Genomic DNA, 20,784 nt, shown 5'->3' with positions numbered 1-20,784 from the left:
ATCGAGAGAGAGGACCTCCCCTCCCGATGCTGACTGACGTCAGGTGGTGGCCAATGGGGGTGCTTGCTTGCCGGTCTCTGCTCCTGTCGGGTTGGTGAAGCAGCCTTCTTGCTTGTTATTGATGTAGCCATACTAGAGAGCATGTGCGTTCCTCATGTTATGTTCTACGTATCCAGTGCTGATGTCATCTGAGTACATTTCTGATCTCACTGACCTATTTTTAATACACACGGGGGTGGGGGGGGAGGGGGCGATATTAACATAGGCTACTGTTAAGTTATTTTAAAAGAGAATTTCATTGCATAAAATGGGACCCTTTGCTAAAATAATCCAACTTAGCAGTAGCCCATATTGGCAACTTCCCCATAGTTTTTATCAATTAGACCACAGCACTGGGTTCAGAGGTGCATGCCATTATTGCTGTTTTTCTGACTGCCTTGGGACCTTATATTTATTCCTTCCATCCATCTTCAGGTAGTAATTATAAACATATCAGCATCCGAGCCTATGCAAAAACAAACAAAAACAGTATATGGCAGTCTAGGAATAGAGACTTTACTACTTCCTCAGACTACAGTGTGTCCCCAGCAATTCACTGACTTCCATCCAGTGATCAATGAAGTCAAAATGTAACCACGATTCGGCAGCTGACCACATACCTCTTTTTTCTTAAGCAACATGCTCCCACCCTAGTTAATCTGTTTTCCAGCATGGATCTGAATACATAGAAGGTAACCCAATATACCAGATAACTAAAAAAAAAAAACCTTGTTTGTGAAGATCTCCTTATCTATGTAACTTGAATGCTTCAATTAGACAAAGTTTGACAGAGAATTTCAGTAGTGGGAACTTACCATGAGGTAAAGTAACTCGACAGAACTGTGCATTATGATGCAAAATTTATACGGGCCTGCCACTACATCATATTTTCTCTTTTCAAATTGTTCTTTTTGAAATTAAAATGATTTTCATATTTAAAGAAACCTTTATTTTATTATATCTATGTATGTAGAAATTTTCAAAGAAGAGAAATCAATTGCTTCCTCGAACATTGATTAATACAATAACCCATGGGGGAATCACTTAGCTGTTTTGTTGGTGTGGCGTGGCTTGAAACTACCCGACAGAGTTCTCTGTTTTGTCTCTTCATCAATGGCAGATGCCTGTTATTCTGTTTTTTAAACTAAACTAAACCTTAAGTTTATATACCGCATCATCTCCACGGAAGAAGAGCTCGGCACGGTTTACAAGAACTTAAAAATGAGAAAGGGTAGGAAAAGGTTTACATAAGTTTATAAATCGAGTGGAAAAGTAAGGGAAAAGAAATTACATGATCTGAAGTCATATGTGAAAAAATTTTTCTTCAGCATTCTTTTTGAAAGGAATGTCCCACTGAAGAAACAAGACTTGAAGACTAAACAGAAGATCAAAACAGGCCTAGAGAAAATATTTGGAAAGTTCCAAACAAATGGCCTAGTAGCCAATAAGGAAAAACCAGAACCACTTCTAATCAACAAATGGGGTGAAAACAGCTCTAGTTACCAACTAACACTGAATGGCAACACCATAAATCATACATGGAGGGAGTGAGAAACCTAGGAGTATGGCTGAACCTAAACCTAAACCTAGATAAGACAATACAAATCCAGCACATCGTGAAAAATACCTAAGTCAAACTCTACTAGGTTAGATGACTAAAACCATACTTAACCCATCAAGAATTGTCCAAAGTAACAATATCCCTGGTACTCTCAATCTTTAACTACTGCAATGCAATCCTGCTGGGCATTCCAAAGTACATGATTAGGCAGATCCAAATAGTACAAAATGCAGCAAGATTTCTACTGGGTAAATCAAAGCAGACAAGTACCATCCTACTACTGAAAGAGTTACACTGGCTCCCGATCAAAAGCAGGATTAAATTCAAAATCATGTTGCTGACACACAAAATCATTCCTCTTTCAGAACCGCAATACCTAGCAACCAAACTACACAACCTTACACCAACACGCACCCTGCAATTGAGCCAGGAATACACACTGGAAATACCCTCCTTCAGAGACATCAAATAGAAAGGCATCAGGACAAGAATTTCTCAGTGATGGCTCCACTGTGGTGGAACTCCCTTCTGAAGGAATTAAAACTAGAAAAGGACACCAGAAAATTCAAGAAAGGAATAAAAACCATCCTTTTCATAGACCACTTTAATAAACATTCAGAGGGGAGTAGCAATAAGGAGGAAATAATGGTCAAACCTCCCACTTGGAACATGGCAGGATGAACACAAGAACATTCACAAATGCAAAGTATATGATAAATAAAACACAGATAATAGAAGTATGCTGTATATACATAAAATAAATGTATTATAGTATAAATATTATGGTATAAATATGTAGGATAAATGTAGATATATATATATATATATATAGCACGTATGTTTAATATTAATCAGTCATAGTAAATACAGAAAATGAATGAAAATAAAATCAAATTAGTTGGCTGAAGGTGATGCCACCAAGGCTGTTGAATGTTTAACTATGTTTTGGGGAACACTAAATATAACAATGGATATAGAGAGAATGAATAATGTTCTATCCATGAGCTCAATGCCAGCAACGATAATGGAAGAGATTACAATACTTGCTTATTCACTACACTTTCAAAACACTCATTTATCATTGAGCCTTGGCAGGAATCAAATTAAAGCTGAAGATACCCATAAATTTCCTAACCTGGGCATATACTTGCTGGTGTTCCGCCATGAAAAGCCAGTTACTGCCCGAGGATGTGCCAGATATACAAAAGAAAAATGAACAGGACTTGAGCTCTCTTTCTTCTCTTGGCCCTCATGGGATACAATAGCAGACTTCCAGCCAGCAAGAGGATACCAAACCTTTAACAGACAATCATCCTGTGCAGAGAAATAAATTATAAATTATAAAACTTATAAGAAGTATTGAGAATACATATAAGAAGTATTCAGTATATTATCCAATGCATCCAATATTAATTTTGTATTTTAATAAAGTGTCTTAATGAAGTTCACTTGGAATTTTCAATGACCAGCCACATAAATAAAATCTTCTCAAATATTTCTTACTTACTCTAATTACAATGTTTAATACCTAATAGATGTTTAATTAAAATCTTACAATGTATCTCCATAATAGTCTTATGTGAGGATCCTCTGGGTCCTCAAGATTATTTGCAATCCACCTCCCCCCCTCCCCCCTCCTCAACAGGGGCTTGTTCCTTGCAGCAAAAATTACTTCCTTTGCTATTCATTTCCTGACTACACGACCAGCCTCTCTTAACTTTTCCAGATATTTTTACCTGTTTTCCTCTTTCTGTGATCTTTTGTAGTTTATGAAAGCTAACCTCTTATTCCTTACCTTCTCAACTACTACTTTTGAGAATCAAAGCGACCTTCTTTTTCTCTTACTTTTACTTACTTGCCTCACAAAAAGGTTTATCACCCTTACAATCACTCCTTTCAGTTTTGCCCACCGCATTTCCACTCCTTCCAGACGTTCCCACTCTGACAACTCCTTGACGTAAATCCCTATCCGAACAAAATTAGTTTTTTTAAAGTCTAGAACCTTTGCTTTTGAATGAGCCCTCACTATACCCATCTTAATATTAAACTGTACCATGCAGTGATTACTGGATGCCAGATGATCACCCATTGTAATATCAGAAACACTTTCCCTGTTTATTGGCACTAAGTCCGCTGGAACAGTTCTCCTTGTAGAGAATCCAGGATCTCCCTACTTCTAGAAGACCATACAATAAGGATACCCCAATCAACATCCGGCATGTTAAAATCACCTATTAGCAAGACTTCCCCTTTTTTAGATATATTCTGAATGTCTGCTATTAAATCTCATAAACCTTTCACTGATTCATGGTGTTATGTCCATATCAAGTCAATATCTGATGGTGAACTTCCACAGGTTTCTCTCCCTCTGTTCAACGAATGCGCACTATTGCACGTTGTTCTTCATTGGTGCAATCTTGCAATGGAGTGTCCATGTTTCTAACCTCGTGGCTGCCACACGAATAAAGGCTAAGTGTTGCACTGTGCATGAACAAACTATCCAACAGGCAATGTATGAGTACATATGTTACATTTCACTAGCTCTGTTCAATTACCATGTAATTTAACAACTGTCTTTAATTTTTGATTCACCCTCATATATAAATAGCTAGCAGGCATCAGATGGTAGTATTTTCTGTATAATGAAAAGCTTTAGGCCATTGTAAGAATGTGAATGGAGGGAGAATGCGGGAAAGTCAATTTTCAACTGGAACAAACAGAGCAGCAGATTTCAAACACACCCTGGCTGCTCACAAAGTGGCCTTAGGGGCAGAAAGCAAGAGAACAGAGATCCGATTAAGACCTAAGATGGTACAAGCCGATTGAAATGATGCCAATATCTTCTATATTTCTAATATGCTATGAAATGGAGGATTATAAAACAGCTTACAGTATCTAAAATCTGTTCCACACCGTCTGAAGCACTAGACAACCAGATCTAACAAGTAGGATTTTGTGGCTGTTTCAGCGTGTTGAAATTCATGACAAAAATATTCAAAATACAAATGAGTCATATGCAGGCACCAAGAAGAAACTGTCATTTGAAGTGGAGACAGAAAACTCCTTCTAGCTGGTGCCTCAGAACAATACCATCTGCCGTAGATCTTTAGGCACAAAAACAAGCGCACAGCAGAAAGGCTTAAAACCATTATCTCGGGACATATTTTACAGAAACAAACCAATTTCCTTAAAATGTTTTTATTTAGAGAACAGTAATAAATTTATATATGGGTGTCTGTGATGGTCAGAGGCTTTTAAGCTGGACAGCAGCGGGCAGATGTAACCCTTGATATTACATGTTGGGACATGTCCAGGTGCCAGCCTTGAATATCTGGGGGTCAGGCACTGACCTGAAAATTATGCCAGCACCTGCGTAGCTAAGTGAATGTAGGATTGCTGGTTTCTCCCTGACAGTACCAGGGCAGGGCAGTGGCACTCAGCCAGTATTCAGACGTACTGCACAGTTAAGTACTACTAGATATCGACCCTATATCTAGAGAGAGAGATTTTATGTATCTCTCAAACACAGGCCTTCAATTGTGCTAACAATGGTTGATTGAAAGTCAAGCACAATCTTGGCATTTTCACAGTTCCAAAGCCTCACAAGCAAACTGATTACTTTCTACGTTATGGAAAAATGGGCAGTGAAACAAAGGTTGGGGGGGGGGGGAGAGAAAGGCCTGATTAAAAGGTTTATACATTTTAGTTTAAGTAAAAATCAAAGGTAAAGCTAGCCTGATAGTTCAGTGACTGTGCTATGCACTGGGAGACCCATGTTTGATTTCTGGGACTGGCTTCAGCTTCTCTGCCCAGATAGGACTACAGATGCAGTGTTCGTGGCTTCTGGGGAGAAGGCATACCGACTACTGTATAATTGTGACAGATTCAAGCTGCATATGTACTGTAGATTTCAAACTGCTACGTACCACTTCAGATGGCTTTGTTCAGTGAGATGGTCTAGAACAGTGGTTCTCAAACCTGTCCTGGGGGACCACTAGCAAGCCAGGTTTTTAGGATATCCATAATAAATATATGCATGTGACACATTAGGGGATTGGGATCGTATACTGCCTTTTTGTAGTTTTACAACCACACTCAAAGCGGTTTACATACAGGTACTTCAAGCATTTTCCCCTGTCTGTCCTGGTGGACTCACAATTTCTCTAATGTACCCGGGGCAGTGGAGGATTAAGTGACTTGCACAGGGTCACAGGGAACAGTGTAGGATTTGAACTAGAGGTCTGCACAGGAACGGGGATTGCGGGAATCCCCCCTAACCCACGGGACTCCCACGGGGATGGAAGGCTTTGGAAGCAGGGTTCGTCCATATAATATAATGGACACGTGAGCCTTAGTAAAAGAGGGGGTTTATAAGTTAATTACCTGAACAGAAAACAAAAAAAGGGTTCCACCAAAGAGATTCCACAAGGAAAACAGCAGCGCAAACACAAAAGAAACTGTGGAATTGATGATCCTGTCAGAAGTAATTGCTGCTTTTTATGGGGACGGGCTGGGATGGAGGTAATTCCTTGCGGGGATAGGTGGGGACGGAGAGGATCCTAGCGGGGATGGGCGGCATTTCTATCCCCGCACAACTCTCTAATTTGAACCTACAACCTTAAGATGCTAAGGCTGTATCTCTAACCACTGCGCCACACTCTCCTCCAATACAATATCAAAAGTGAGCTAAGTATAGAACAGTGAAGCCATTGTGACATCACTGATGAGGTTGGCTCTTAGGCATTGGTAGAATGAGGCATTACGACATAAGGAAAAGGTATTGGGACTTGTATTTTTGTAGTTATACAACCACATTCAAAGCGGTTTACATACTGGTAATTCATACATTTTCCCTGTCTGTCCCAGTAGGCTCACAATCTAGTAGGCAAAAGCACACTGCCCGACAGTATGATGCGGGACCTACTCTTACTGGAACATTGGTCCTCGACTTGGCAACTAAACTACAATGTGAAAAAGTGTAAGGTCCTGCACCTTGGCAGCAGAAATCCGTGCAGAACTTACACCCTAAATGGTGAGACCTTAGCTAGGACAGTAGCAGAACGTGACTTAGGAGTGATCATTAGTGAAGACATGAAAACTGCCAATCAAGTGGAGAAAGCTTCATCCAAGGCTAGATTAAATGATGGGTTGTATCCGTTGAAGTTTCGTCAGCCGGAAGCCCGAAGTCATAATACCATTGTACAGATCCATGGTGAGACCTCATCCGGAATACTGTGTACAATTCTGGAGGCCACATTACCAAAAAGATGTGCTGAGAGCTGAATCGGTTCAGTGAATGGCCACCAGGATGCTCTCAAGACTCAAGGATCTCCTGTATGAGGAAAGGCTGAGTAAATTGCAGCTATACTCACTCGAGGAACGTAGAGAGAGGGGAGACATGATTGAGACGTTCAAATATATCAAGGGCCGTATTGAGGTGGAAGATGATATCTTTTTTTCTTAAAGGATCCACGGCCACAAGAGGGCATCTGCTGAAAATCAGGGGTGGGAAATTTCATGGCGACACCAGGAAGTATTTCTTCACCGAAAGGGTTGTTGATCATTGGAATGAACTTCCACTGCAGGTAATTGAGGCCAGCAGCGTGCCAGATTTTAAGAAAAAATGGGATAGGCATGTGGGATCTCTTAGGGGAAGAAGTTAGGGAGGTGGGTCATTAGAGTGGGCAGATTCAATGTGCCGTGGCCGTCATTTTCTATGTTTCTAATTGTGCAAGACTTGAAAGTCAAGTATACAAAGTAGAACCTAGCTGGGCTTCTTCAGGTTAATGTGGAATATTCTCAACCCAATTTGTAACCAGAGGCTCTTCAGGGAGCAATATTACCATTGGTCTACAGCTTTAGGCACTGCAATCCATCACTGGTCAATGTTATTCTTTATGGAAATCATTTTCTATTTATAACGATACGTCCCTGATGCAGCTTAAATATGCCTTGTCCAATTTATTAATAATATTTATAATTACCTTTCCTGCTGTTGCAAAGTATTCACCATCAGAGGACCATTCCATTAAGTGCACGGACACTGCAGTCCTAAGAGACAAATAAAATGTTCATGGTTATGATCTTTTTGCTCAATACCCAGCCTATTATTCAGTAAATGGCATTGAGGAGAGATTAGTATTTGAATGCCTACTTTTGCATTTTCAAAAACTGGGCATACTTTTTCCTCGGTAAATCTGTTTGCACAACTGTTGTAAATGTGCTAATTTTCAAGTGACAGTATGCATGTACTCGCCATTTTTAAAATCTGACAAAGTCTGCAGACTGAAAAGAATATGCATATATTTTCTTAAATTGAGCCAATAGAAAAATTACCCCAAAAGAGAATTCAGAGAATGCAAAAATACAATTCTTTTGCTATCCTTGACCTAAAAAAAACAATCTTTTTTGCTCTCTAAACGGCCTGGGAGTTCCTTGGCTTTATTCATTCATATAGGGCGATTTCACTAGTATGCTTTTCTTTTGGGCACAGTTTCATCTGCATTCCAAGCTGCAGAATTTCACGCATGGAGAAAAATATACAAGGTAATGCAACACTTAGTGCTTGTGAAGGAAACAGGCCTTCTAACAATACGATAATACTTCCCAGGGAATCAAATTCCCACACTAACAAGATTCTGCCTCACTTGTCAGCCTGCCTAACTGCAGGAAGAGAGGATTGGGTTGGTTTTTTTTATCTTGCTAAGTTCAAAACCATTATTTTTTTTTAAAATCTGCAGTTGTCACGACATCCTATCCTGAAATAAACCTAGTAAGACAGTGTGAGTTTAGACATGCCACTCTGCCTCATAACTCAGACAGCAAGCTTTCCATTGATGATTAGACAGAAGCCTAATGCTGATATTTCTACAAACTTGTAAGAGTCAATTCAGTATCTATCAAAATGTCAGCAGTTGAAAGAACAATGCCTGTGGTTTCCCAGATTCAGCAACTTAACATAGAAACATAGAAATATGAGGCCACATAAAGGCCAAATGGCCCATCTAGTCTGCCCATCCGCAGTAACCATTATCTCTTTCTCTCTCCGAGACATCCCATGTGCCTAACCCAGGCCCTTTTGAATTCAGACACAGTCTCTGTTCTCCACCACCTCTTCTGGGAGACTGTTCCATGCATTTCCTTAGATTACTCCGGAGCCTATCACCTCTTAATTTCATGCTATGCCCTCTCATTGCAGAGTTTCCTTTCAAATTAAAGAGACTCGACTCATGCGCATTCACATTTAAATGTCTCTATCATATCTCCTAGAGAATGACACGGTGGCGGTTACCCGCGGCTAGCCGCGTTTAGCCACCGAAACGGGGAATAAAAAATAATGGCCTCTGCGGGGACGGGGACAAGGCCATTCACCGCCCCGTGGAGCGGTGAATGGACTTGTCTCCGCAGTGAGGCAATCAAGGATCGCGCGATCCCCACCCGGCCATCTCCCTCCCTCCACCTCACCTTTGAATTGAAGAGCACTGTTCCTCAACGACCGGTCCGCGCGAAAAAAAAAAAAAAAAAGCCTCTCCTTTTCCCCTGCTCTCAGTTGCAGCCGACAGGAAGTCTTTCCGACGTCAATTCTGACATTGGAGAGGACATTCTGGGCCAGCCAATCGCTGCCTGGCTGGCCCAGAATGTCCTCTCTGACTTCAGAATTGAGTCGGAAAGAAGACTTCCGGCTTTTTAGCAGCTGTAGCATGGCGATAAGAGAAGGGGAAAAGGAGGGAGGCTTTTTTTTTTTGAGTGGCAGGGAGGCAGCAGGCTGGCTTTGGCTAGGGAGGGAGAAAGGTAGACAGGCAGGCAGGCTTCGGGGGTGGGAGTGGGACAAAGTGTGGAAGGTAGTGAGAGGGACATGGGAAGGAGGCACTAGGGGCACTAAAGACAGGAAGGGGCACTAAGGACATGGGAAGGAGGCACTGGGGGCACTAAAGACAGAAAGGGGCACTAAGGACATGGGAAGGAGGTACTGGGGCACTAAAGACATCAAGTCCAGCGATCCGCACATGCGGAGACTCAGCCAGGTGTACACCTGGCATAATTTTAGTCACCCATATCCCTCTATGCCTCTCGTAAGGAGATGTGCATCTAGTTTGCTTTTAAATCTTAGAACAGTGGATTCTGCAATAACCTCCTCTGGGAGAGCATTCCAGGTGTCCACCACTCGTTGCGTGAAGCAGAACTTCCTGATATTTGTCCTGGACTTGTCCTCCCTTAGCTTCAGTCCATGTCCTCTTGTCCATGTCACATTGAACTTTGCAAATGATTTTTTTTCCTGCTCTATTTTGTCGATTCCTTTCAGTATTTTGAAAGTCTCGATCATATCCCCTCGCAGTCTCCTTTTCTCAAGGGAGAACAATCCCAGTCTCTTAAGTCGTTCCTCATATTCCAAGTTCTCCATACCTTTTATTAGCTTCATTGCTCGTCTCTGCACCCTCTCCAGCAGTTTTATATCCTTTAGATTAGGAGACCAATGTTGGACACAGTATTCCAAGTGTGGTCTGACCATTGCCCTATAAAGTGGCATTATAACTTTCTTCGATCTACTCGTGATTCCTTTCTTTATCATGCCTAACATTCTATTTGCTTTCTTTGCTGCTGCCACACATTGTGCCGACAGTTTCAGGGTCCTATCAGTACACCCAAGTCCTTTTCTTGTTCGCTCTTACCAGAGTTGCACCTGACATTCTATACTCGAGTTCCTTGTTCTTTCTGCCTAAATGCATTACTTTGCCACATTAAACTTCATCTGCCATTTCTTCGCCCATTTCTCTAACTGACAAGTCACTCTGGAGTTCCTCGCTATCCTTCTGCGATCTGATTGCCCGGCATAGCTTTGTGTCATCTGCAAACTTGATGATCTCACTGGATGTTCCTTCTTCTAGGTCATTGATGAAAATATTAAATAAGATGGGCCCAAGTACCAAGCCCTGGGGCACACCTCTAGTCACTTTCTCCCAGTCTATTTGAATAACCCATTATTTAAAATGGTATGTCTAAATATATGCTTATATTTTTTATTAATGTTGTATTTCGCTTAGAAAAACTAAATAAGCGATTCATCAAACTAAGATAAAACTTGAAACTTGCATTGCCACTTTAAAGCTTTAGGCCAGGGGTGTCCAATGTCGGTCCTCGAGGGCCGCAATCCAGTCGGGTTTTCAGGATTTCCCCAATGAATATGCCTGAGATCTATTTGCATGCACTGCTTTCATTGTATGCTAATAGATCTCATACATATTCATTGAGGAAATCCTGAAAACCCGATTGGAATACGGCTCTCGAGGACCGGAGTTCCCTACCCCTGCACTAGAATATAATGGACTGTGTCAAAGGCTGATGAAACACTTAAGAGTAACAAGATTTCAATTTTACAGGTGAAAATAACATGACCTACTTGCACTGCCAAATACAGTTCCAGTCATTCAGAAGAGGCTGAACATTAGCCTGTGTGGGATGACCATCAACATCCTCTTCTTCATCCTCTTCTAGAATATCACCTGAAGGAGGGGCCCACAGCTTTACATAATCAGTAGCCGTCAAAAGCCTGTTACCTGCCGGCAAACCATAACAATTTTACATGAGGAATTCAGAGTGCATCCATCAATTTCACACATTCCTTCAGACATTTTTTTTCCAGATTGTGAGCTTACTAGGACAGATAGGGAGAAATACTTGAGTACCTGAATGGAAACTGCTTAGGCTATAAGCGGTGTATGGATATTAAACACTACATAACTGTCCACTTTTCTATTTTAATTTACACACCTGGATTTAGCTCATAGAAAATTACATTTTCCTGTCACCATGTGGCTTGCAATCCAGGGCCTAATTTACCAACCTGTGCACATTAACGCACATTAACCTACATAAGTGTATCGCAAACTGTGTGCCGTGGCACACTAGTGTGCCTTTTGAGATTTTAAGTGTGCCGCGGCTCACAGAGCAGGAAGAGAGGCTCCGGCGCCTGTGTCAGCTGACTTCTACTGTCAAGTTGTGCATATCTGCCAGGACTCCTGCCTTCCTTGTCTCTGCGCCAGCAGCAGCAGTTCTGTGTGCTTTTAACTTCGGCACACAGCTGCCACTAGCAGTAGTTTAGCCCAGTTTCATCAGGCAGCCTCAGGGCCTTTGCTAGGCCGGCCCGCATCGCATCATCGAAGCAAGGCGGCCTAGCATAGTCCCTGAGGCCGCCTGATGAAACCGAGCTAAACTACTGCTAGTGGCAGCTGTGTGCCAAAGTTAAAAGCGCACAGTGAGCTGCCGTTAGCAGTGACAGGAGAGGTATTGCTGGACAGGGAAGGGAGAAAGGGTACTGCTGAACATGGGGAGCAGGGAAGGGGGAAGTAGTACTGCTGGATGTGGGGAGGAGGGTAGGGAGAAGTGGTAATGCTGGACAGGGGAGGAGGAAAGGGAGAAGGGGTACTGCTGGACATGGGGAGCAGGGAAGGGAGAAGGGGTACTGCTGGACATGGGGAGCAGGGAGGGGGTACTGATGGGTGGGGGGAGGTAAAAGGAAGGGAGAAGAGGTGCTGCTGGGCAGGGGAGGAGGGAAGGGAGAAGCAGGGTAGCAAGGAGCAAGGAGGTCACGCTACTCGCTCATTTTCGCGCTACTCGTTCTTTTTTATTTTTAGTTTTTAGTTTCATTTAATTTTGTTTACCTTCAATTTCATTTAATTTCAGTTAGACGAGTGCCTTTGGCCTTTTTGATCACTTTCGATCGCCTTCAACCGCTGCATCGTGGCAGAGAGCCTTCGGGCGCTGGGTGGAAAGCCGCATGCTGCAACCAGGAGCTGGGGCAGTGAGGCGGCGGAGAGCCAAGGCCAGGACGCCACGGGAACCACCACTGTCGATCCCAGCCTAACATCAGCCCGTCCGGCATCCACCTGACCTTCGGCCCACCTGGCCCGCGCGTCCTGGTAGAGAAGAATCGCCCACGTGCCACAGTAGAGAGCTGCACCACGCAGCATAGAGCCGAGGCAAGGGCACAGCAGAGAGCCAAGATCAGGGCCGAGGCCACCGCAGGAGACCTACAGCAGTGCCACTCTCCCCACCAGCGCCGCCGCTGCCCACAACAGCAGCGCTCCCCGTCTGGACGTAGTGGTGGAGCAGAGAGACACGATCCGAGGTTGGGATCTGAGCAACCGCGCTCCCAAGCGCTGTGCCGGGGAGCCGAACGGGAAGCGCCGCGGAGGCTTCTGCTGCCTTCGTCGGCCTTCAGTGGCATTGAGCTTCATTGCGGAACCATCGTGAGGAGGAGAGGGAGAGTGGGAGCCCGCCCCTTGAGCAGACAGTCCGCGGGAAACCAGGAGGATCGGCACTGATACTAGAGGGCAGGGGATTGAAGCAGGAGCCCGATCCTGCAAGCAAACAAATTGATTCCCCATCCCCCGAACCAACAGGGAAACCTATAAATCAATACTGATACCAGCAGGGAAATTTAAAAATCAGCAGCAATACCAGCACCGATACCAACACCGATACCAGCGAATTGATCCACCCTTCTCCCGGGGAAACTAGCGGGGAAACTTAAAAATCAGCACCAATACCAGCAGGCAGAAACCCCACCCTGCAGGCAAGTGAATTGACCCTCCCATCCCCCAATCCAGCGGGGAAACTCAAAACTAGCACCAACACCAGCGGGGAAATTTATAAATCAGCATCGATACCAGCGGAGGCAGGAGCCCGACCCTGCAGGCAAGAGAATTGATCCGCCCATCCCCGAACCAGCGGGGAAACTCAAGAACCAGCACCAATACCAGCGGGGAAACTTATAAATCAGCATAGATACCAGCGGGCAGCAGAAGAGAAAGGCAGGAGGCCGAGCCCGAGCCTGCAGGCATGCGATCCGCCCCCTCCCCCGAACCAGCAGGAAACTTAAACTCACCTATCTGATTCACCGTTAATTAATTATCCTAGAAACAGGAAGTATCAAATAGCCATTAGGACAAGAAGAAGTCAGTTTAACCTACAAGCATGCATCTCCTATTGCTCCTACTAATCTATTTAATATGCAATAACATTAAGGAGGTTAAGTCACTCTATCCACAGCTACACTTAACCCATTACCCTGCTTTACACACTAGGTTCATAATCAACCAACAAGAAGATAGAGAAAATCAGATCAAGGTAATCTCAAGCAATGGAAGACATCAACGCACCCCAAAAAACAAAAGGATAAGGGAAGTAAAACCTATCAGAACAACTACACCCACCAAACCTATCGCATCTACTTCCGTTCCCATCGGGTTTCCTACGGCGTCCAAATGTCCAAATGGCGAAAAAACAACCATTTTTGAAACTAGTCGTCCATTTTTTTTGTTTTTTTGAAAATTGCCTATCTAGACATCTTGGCCGTCAAGACGTCCAACCTTAGAACGTTTAACTTTGTTCGCCATTTTCAACTATAAAAACACCCAAGTTCAAAATGTCCAAATCCAGACCATTTGAATGTGGGAAGGGCCAGCATTGTGATGGACAGGCCAAACAGACATGCCAAAAGAGCAGAGGGGCATCTTAGAGGGCACTGCTGTTACCTTCAAAGAAAAGATGCCAGATGTACATCTTACCATTACCCCTTATAATTTATATGAGACCTCCAAAACTCCTCTAAAACATACTATACCTCCTCAGTAGTTGTTATGGTTGTAGGTGGTACCTACATGGCAGTAAAGTAGAGTTTTTATGGGCTCACACTTTCCACCATAAATGTAGTGGTTAGAGTGGCTTATGAGCCTGGGTCGTCCTCTCTATAGTTCACTAGCCTACTTAAGACTAACACTACTCGATTTTCCCATAGCAGGTGCTGTTTTCTAGAGACAACCATGTAGTTTTATTCAGATATTTGTGGGATGGGAGGGGGTTAGGGCCAGAGTCAACTGGCACATAAAAAAAGACAGGCACCTAAAGTTAGACACCTATTATATGTCAGTCACACTTAGGCGCCCATTACAGAAATGTACATAGTGATGCCTAAGTAAAAACCTCATGTGCCTTAATTTAGGCCAGGGTTTTAAAGACTTACATTATAGGTACCCAAGACCTTTAGAGAATCACGCCTAACGGCGCCTAAGTCTTTCCCCACCCCTAAACAGGCCTACTTTGGTGTTAGGTGACTATCTTTTGTAGAATCGTGCCTAAGAAGATAAGTTTTAATTTTAATTTAATTTATTTCTTATATACCGCTATACCGTGAGGTTCAAAGCGGTTTACAATAAAGATACATTAAAGATACAATAAAATAAAATAAATAAAGATAGGTACTTGGAAGTTCTCTAACTGTCCCAAAGGCTCACAATCTAACTAAAGTACCTGAGAAAAACAGAATTAAAAATGGTAAAGAAAGAAAAGATAAGACAGAGATAGAGAACAAGATATGAACATCCCAACAATTCCAATAAGCGCCTATCTCCCAATTTTTTTTTCCAATTATGAGCTTGGACATTATCTCTTTCTCTCTCCGAAAGATCCCAGGCCCTTTTGAATTCAGACACAGCCTCTAAATCCACCACTTCTTCTGGGTGATGAATTTTGGCACCTAGCTTGGCACACCTAGCCAATCTAGGCATCTAACTTGTTTAAAAAGTTTAATCAGCAAGCAACAAGCAATTAGCACTTCATAATTGGCTTAAATTATTAGGGATGAATTGTGGGCATGTTTGGCATGCCACGGGGTAAAACTGATTTACTAAAGTGCACTAATGCCATTCACATGCATTATTAACTAAATAAAACATGACCTGTGGTTAATAACATGCATTAATGCATGCTAGTGTATGCTAAATGCATTAGTGCAGTTTGTTTATACAGATTTTGGGCTAATCTGAATTAGTTCTAAGCAATATTATTTAGCTTTTCCCAGTTACCCCCATCGCAAGAACATTAAGGAATAAAACAAAATAATTTTGTACATGGCTTGTATGCTCTGGAAAAATCTTAGTACATATAATTTACAATTTTACATTACCTTGAGGATTCCAAGCTAAGTTGTAAGTGACAGAACTGAGAAAAAACTGGCCTGTCCTGAGCCACTGATAATTTAGTTGCTAGGATATAAAAGAAAAATCATGGAAAAAAATGATTAGTACACAGATTAACAGTATAAACAAACAAAAAATCACTAGAAAACAATTAAATATTTTATTAACATAAGCAAGTAAACCACTAAAGAAAAAAATAAACCCAAGCCCTCAGAAATTGGAAAATCTTAGATGCATACATAATAAATAATAATAATAATAATTTTATTCTTATATACCGCCAAAGCCATGGAAGCTCGAGGCGATTTACAGCAAGAAGCGCTGGACAATCAGCGACAAGGTTACAATCAAAGTCAACAGTACAGTCTTACATAATGAAAGAATTGGAAAGCTATATTGTTCTTAGCAGAGCTGTGTAGATTCTTAGTTTACAAATCAATTGAACAAACTCGTTTTTACCAATTTTTTGAAACTGAAGTAGGATGAGTAGAGCATGATAAAGTTACTAAGCCAATCGTTCCATTTGCCTGCCTGGAAGGCAAGAGTTCTGTCCAAGAATCTTTTGTAGTGGCAGGCTTTAATTGTCGGATAGGTAAACAGATGTATTCTTCGTGTGGACCTAAAAGAACTTGCCAGATTAAAATGGGAAACTAGGTAAGTGGGGGCCAGACCAAGTATTGATTTATAACACACACAAGAGAACTTAAACAGGATTCGCACCTCCTGGAGCAGCCAAAGGAGTTTTTGATAATAGGGGCTTATGTGTTCCCATTTCTTCAGCCCAAAAATTAGTCGAACTGCCGAATTTTGAATGACTCTGAGTCTTAGAATGATTTTTTTGAAGGATTCAATAATCGAGCAAGCTTGGGATGGAATATTGAACCAGTAAGCGGAAGGATGTTACATCAAAGTATTTTTTGATGGTTCTGAGTTTCCATAGTACCGAAAAGCATTTTTTAACCAGGGTGACCTCCAGGATTTTAATGGAGTGGTCAATAAGGAAATCCTGACCATTCAAGGAAATCGCTGTGTCTTTGATTTTGTTGTTAGGGCTTGCAAGGAAAAATTTGGTTTTGTCAATGTTGAGCTTCAATTTGAATTCAGTCATCCATAGTTCGATTTGCTTTAGAATGGATGATAGATGAATCTTAGTCTCGGGGGTCAGAGTAGTAAGGGGAATAACAATGGTGATATCGTCAGCATAGATGTAAAATTTAATTTTTAAGCTTTGTAGTAAGTTCCCCAATGAGGCAAGGTAGATGTTGTATAATGTAGGGGAAAGAGGAGAGCCTTGCGGGACTCCGCAAGACTTTACCCAGCTAAAGGATTTTTTATTGTCACTATGGACTTGATATGACCGTTTGCTCAAGAAACCCCAAAACTATTTTAACACGTTACCTGAAAGACCAATTGACTCTAGACAGTCAATCAGAATTGCATGGTCAACCAGATCGAAGGCACTACTTAGGTCTAGTTGCAGAATTAGAGCACTGGTACCCTGACTGAATAAGGTATGGCGGAAATCCAGTAATGATGCCATGACAGTTTCAGTGCTGAATCCAGAACGAAAACCAGACTGATTGTCTTGCAGTATGCTAAATTTGTCCAGATACATTACTAGTTCCTGGTTGACCAATCCTTCCATTAGCTTAACGAACAAGGGAGTGCTCGCAATTGTTCTGTAGTTAGATGTCAGTTTGGTAGATTCTCTAGGATTTTTGACGATTGGGGTGATCAAAATCTGGCCTAAATCCTCAGGGAAAGTACCGGTTAGTAAGAGAGAGGAGAGCCAGTTGTATAATTTGGCTTTAAATGAGACTGGAGCAACTTTCATAATGTTTGGGGGGCAGCAGTCTAATCTGCAGTAGGAGACGGCGTATTTCATGTAAAATTTAGAGAACTGTTGCCAGGATGGGGTAGTGAAATTATTCCAGGCCATATCTACCCTAGGATCATCTTTGTGTTGGGCAACTGGGTAGTTCAAATGGTTGGTTGAGGAGCCCGCTAGTTTGGATCTCAGATTGATGATTTTGTTGTTGAAAAATTCAGCCAGATCATCTGTAGATGGTGGGGAATCTAGGGTAGAACATGAGAGGGCCTGTATGTCATAGAGATTGTTGACTAATTCAAAGAGATTTCTACTGTTGGTGTTCGGCGATCCGATTTTTTGGGCGTAAAAGTTAGTGCATTTCTTTATTATTAGTTTTTTGTATTCATTTAATTTTAGTCTCCAATTTGACCTCCCCACATTGTCCCCTGATTTCAACCATTGTCTTTCGAGTTTCCGTAACTCACATTTCATATTTCCTAACTCGGTGTCGTACCAGCCATCCAGATTCTTGTTTCTTATTTTTCTTAGTTTAGTGGGGGCCATTTTGTTTAATATCTGTGTACTCATGTTGGTCCAAGAATCCGCCAAAAAGGAGTCTAAGTCTGGGCTAGAAGTTAAGTCACAGTGTGACCAGAATTCTATTGGGTTCACCATACCTCTGCTAGCTACCATTTTATTTGGTCTTTTTGCCACCTTGGGTTTGGTTGGGGAGCGTCTTATTTGCCAGCTAAATTGGAAATTGCATAAATGGTGGTCTGACCATAGAGAGTCAGTCCATATGGCTTGATTCCAGTAAATCTTGGGATTGGTAAGTTCTTTGGTGGAAAAAGTGACTAGATCTAGCTGGTGGCCTTTTTGATGGGTCTTTTCTGGAGGCGGCACAAAGAAATCTAGTGAAGAAATGAAGGATATTAGATCTTTGGAGTCACCCTGCTCTGTCTGCTCTAGGTGAATGTTTAGATCACCTGTCAGTAGGTTGTGTGGGCCTAGTGTAGAGTTTGTAAGGAGAAATTTGTAGAAAATGTCTTTGGCTGCGGGCCATTTCTTAGGAGGAATGTAGAATAGGGTAATTATTAGAGCATCTTCTAACTGATCTGACCAGAGTTTACAAGAAATGATTTCAAGGTTCACTGAGGAATTTGAGGCTAGGATTGTAGACTTGAATGATTCTTTTAAGATGATAGCTAATCCTCCCCCTTTACCTCTGCTTCTAGGTAGAGATAAAATTTTAAACCCAGGAGGTAGACAGTCACATATAATAATGTCGTTTTCTGAGACCAACCAAGTTTCAGTTAGAACAAAGTCGGGGTTGGCTTCTTCCAGCCAGTCTTTGACCAGCTGTGACTTGTTCCTAATAGAATGTATATTTAAGTAGAAACCGTGAAGATTTTGATGGTAAGGAGCGTCGGTGGTTACAGAATAGGTAATCTTTCTCAGTTTCCGCTGTCTTTTGCAAAAGGGTCTGCTTGATTTTTGTGAAGGGGGTACAACTGGGATTTGGAAGGGACCCCATTCTGAACAGTCGTAAAGAGAATGTTTATCGGCTCTAAGATGTTCTGAGTTAGTTGGGCGAGATCTTATAAGTAATGGGATAGGGATAGCAAAAAATGCTGCAACTGACCTGCTTTTGTAGCACATCCAATAGACCATAAGGACCCAAATCAGATAGTTAGTTAAGAGAGCCATCTTATATATAGTGGTCAAAGAGACTGAAAGGCTTAAGAGAAATAAGGCTAGTAGATTAAATCATGCTACTTATGGTTTATGTTCTGGTAGGTAAGGATCTAGTGCTAGGATACTGGCATTGTACGGTACCCATTTATAGATGCTTAAATATTTACCATTTGGAGCCCGATTAATACTCAAGTAAGATATAAGACTTGACCAACTGGGTGGGATGAGGTGGAGGTGAAGGTTTTTTTTCTCCTCTATCATTTCTCTTAGGTTCTGACCTCCAGCTCAACTGGCAGATCATCATGCCAGTTTCTCTCGTGCTACTCTCCAATCTATTTATAATGTCAGTCAAAGCACTTGACAGCATTTAAACAGGGAATGGGAAGCTGAGTCAAACCAATGGCCCATCAAACCTGGCATCCTGTCTCTGTCAGTAGCAGATCTGAGTCACTACAAAGTATCCTATCCTAAAGGACAGACTCATTCCCCATTGTTAACACCCCAAAATGAGGTAATGAAACCAGTGGCAGCTAGTACATGGGTGGCAGGGGTGCCGGAGGGAGGCACCTAGTTGAGGCACAACATGGAGGGAGAGAGACAACAAAGGTAGGGGGAATGATTTTATTTTTAATTTAGTGATTGAATTGTGTCAATTTTGAGAATTTTCATCTGCTGTCTATATTTTGCACTGTTCAGGAAGAAATGCATTTGTTTCTATTTCTCTGGGGGTTGTACTGCATGTAGAGTATTGAATCTTAGGGTTTCATTTGTATATATTAGTACTTTTAGCTTTTTGTTTCATATTTGCATAGGGGTTATCTGTGTTCTGATAGGAATGAATGTTGAGAAGCATACAGTGTGCTTTGTGTAGTTTAATTTTATGGTTAACCATTATGTGTTGCTAATCAGATTATATTGTATGTGTATTGTGACAAGGATCTGGCTAGTCCTGCTGAATCCAAGGGGAAAGTCCCTGTAAGCCCCAGTAAAAACCCAGTGACCAGGTCTAGGAAACATCCGAGCGAGGTGAAAATCCTGTGAAAAGCTTTAGGAAGGTGCCTGTCCCTTTAAGAGCATCCAAAGCTCAGGCTATTACTGAAAGGACAGGGCCCTTTAATAATTTGGCTAACCCTGCTAGGAGGGGGCGTGGTTTGTTGCCGAGGCTCCCTTTTACAGAGCTTTCCTCGTCAGATAGAGAAGAGAGGCAGCTGGGACAGGAAGCTGAGCAAAAGCTGGGAAGGAAGCCAGTCCTTCCAATTGAACCATGGTCAGCACAAGAAAGTTTCCCTGAAGATTGGAAAATGGAGGAACCAGAAGTCCAGCCTGAGGAACAAGACATGGAATGCCAGGTGGATTATGACCTACCTAACTGGGAGGAACACTTAATGGAGTGTGAGTAGGCTATTAAGCCCAGAAGTTTTCCTTGTTTTTTTTTGAACTTTTGAATTTATGGTTTGGAGCAGTTTGTGCACTGCTCTGACTTGTGCTGGGAGCTGCAGAACTTACACCAGAGCTTCTCTATGGGGAGGGCGGCAACACCTGTGGTGAACAGGCTCCTCTTCTCTCAACCTGTTGGGGTTTTGGCTTTACCCAACAGGGACAGAGTCAGAGCCAGAGAGAACCTTTTACAAGAAAGTGGTGCTAGGTGCTTGGACTGTTTTGTTAAGCCATGAGTATGGCCAGAAGACTAAATTAAGTGGGCA

The 20,784-nt window shown here is 42.2% G+C and overlaps 1 protein-coding gene across 8 annotated transcripts in view; it reads right to left on the bottom strand.

The window, feature by feature from the left end:
• Positions 1-20,784, bottom strand: part of DMXL2 (Dmx like 2) — a 250,445-nt gene that overhangs the window by 190,706 nt on the left and 38,955 nt on the right. For all 8 annotated transcript variants that reach the window (XM_033919789.1, XM_033919792.1, XM_033919791.1 and 5 more), the window contains exons 4-7: positions 15,564-15,642; positions 10,998-11,154; positions 7,585-7,651; positions 2,736-2,914 (exon numbers count right to left, since the gene is read on the bottom strand). In XM_033919789.1, coding sequence (XP_033775680.1) covers positions 2,736-2,914; positions 7,585-7,651; positions 10,998-11,154; positions 15,564-15,642 — 482 coding nt within the window. The remainder of the gene's footprint in view (positions 1-2,735; positions 2,915-7,584; positions 7,652-10,997; positions 11,155-15,563; positions 15,643-20,784) is intronic.

The sequence above is a fragment of the Geotrypetes seraphini genome, chromosome 14, assembly GCF_902459505.1.
Source record: "Geotrypetes seraphini chromosome 14, aGeoSer1.1, whole genome shotgun sequence".
In the NCBI taxonomy this organism is placed as follows: domain Eukaryota; kingdom Metazoa; phylum Chordata; class Amphibia; order Gymnophiona; family Dermophiidae; genus Geotrypetes; species Geotrypetes seraphini.
Note: the sequence above shows the minus strand (reverse complement) of the source record. Positions and strands in the feature narration are given on the sequence as shown.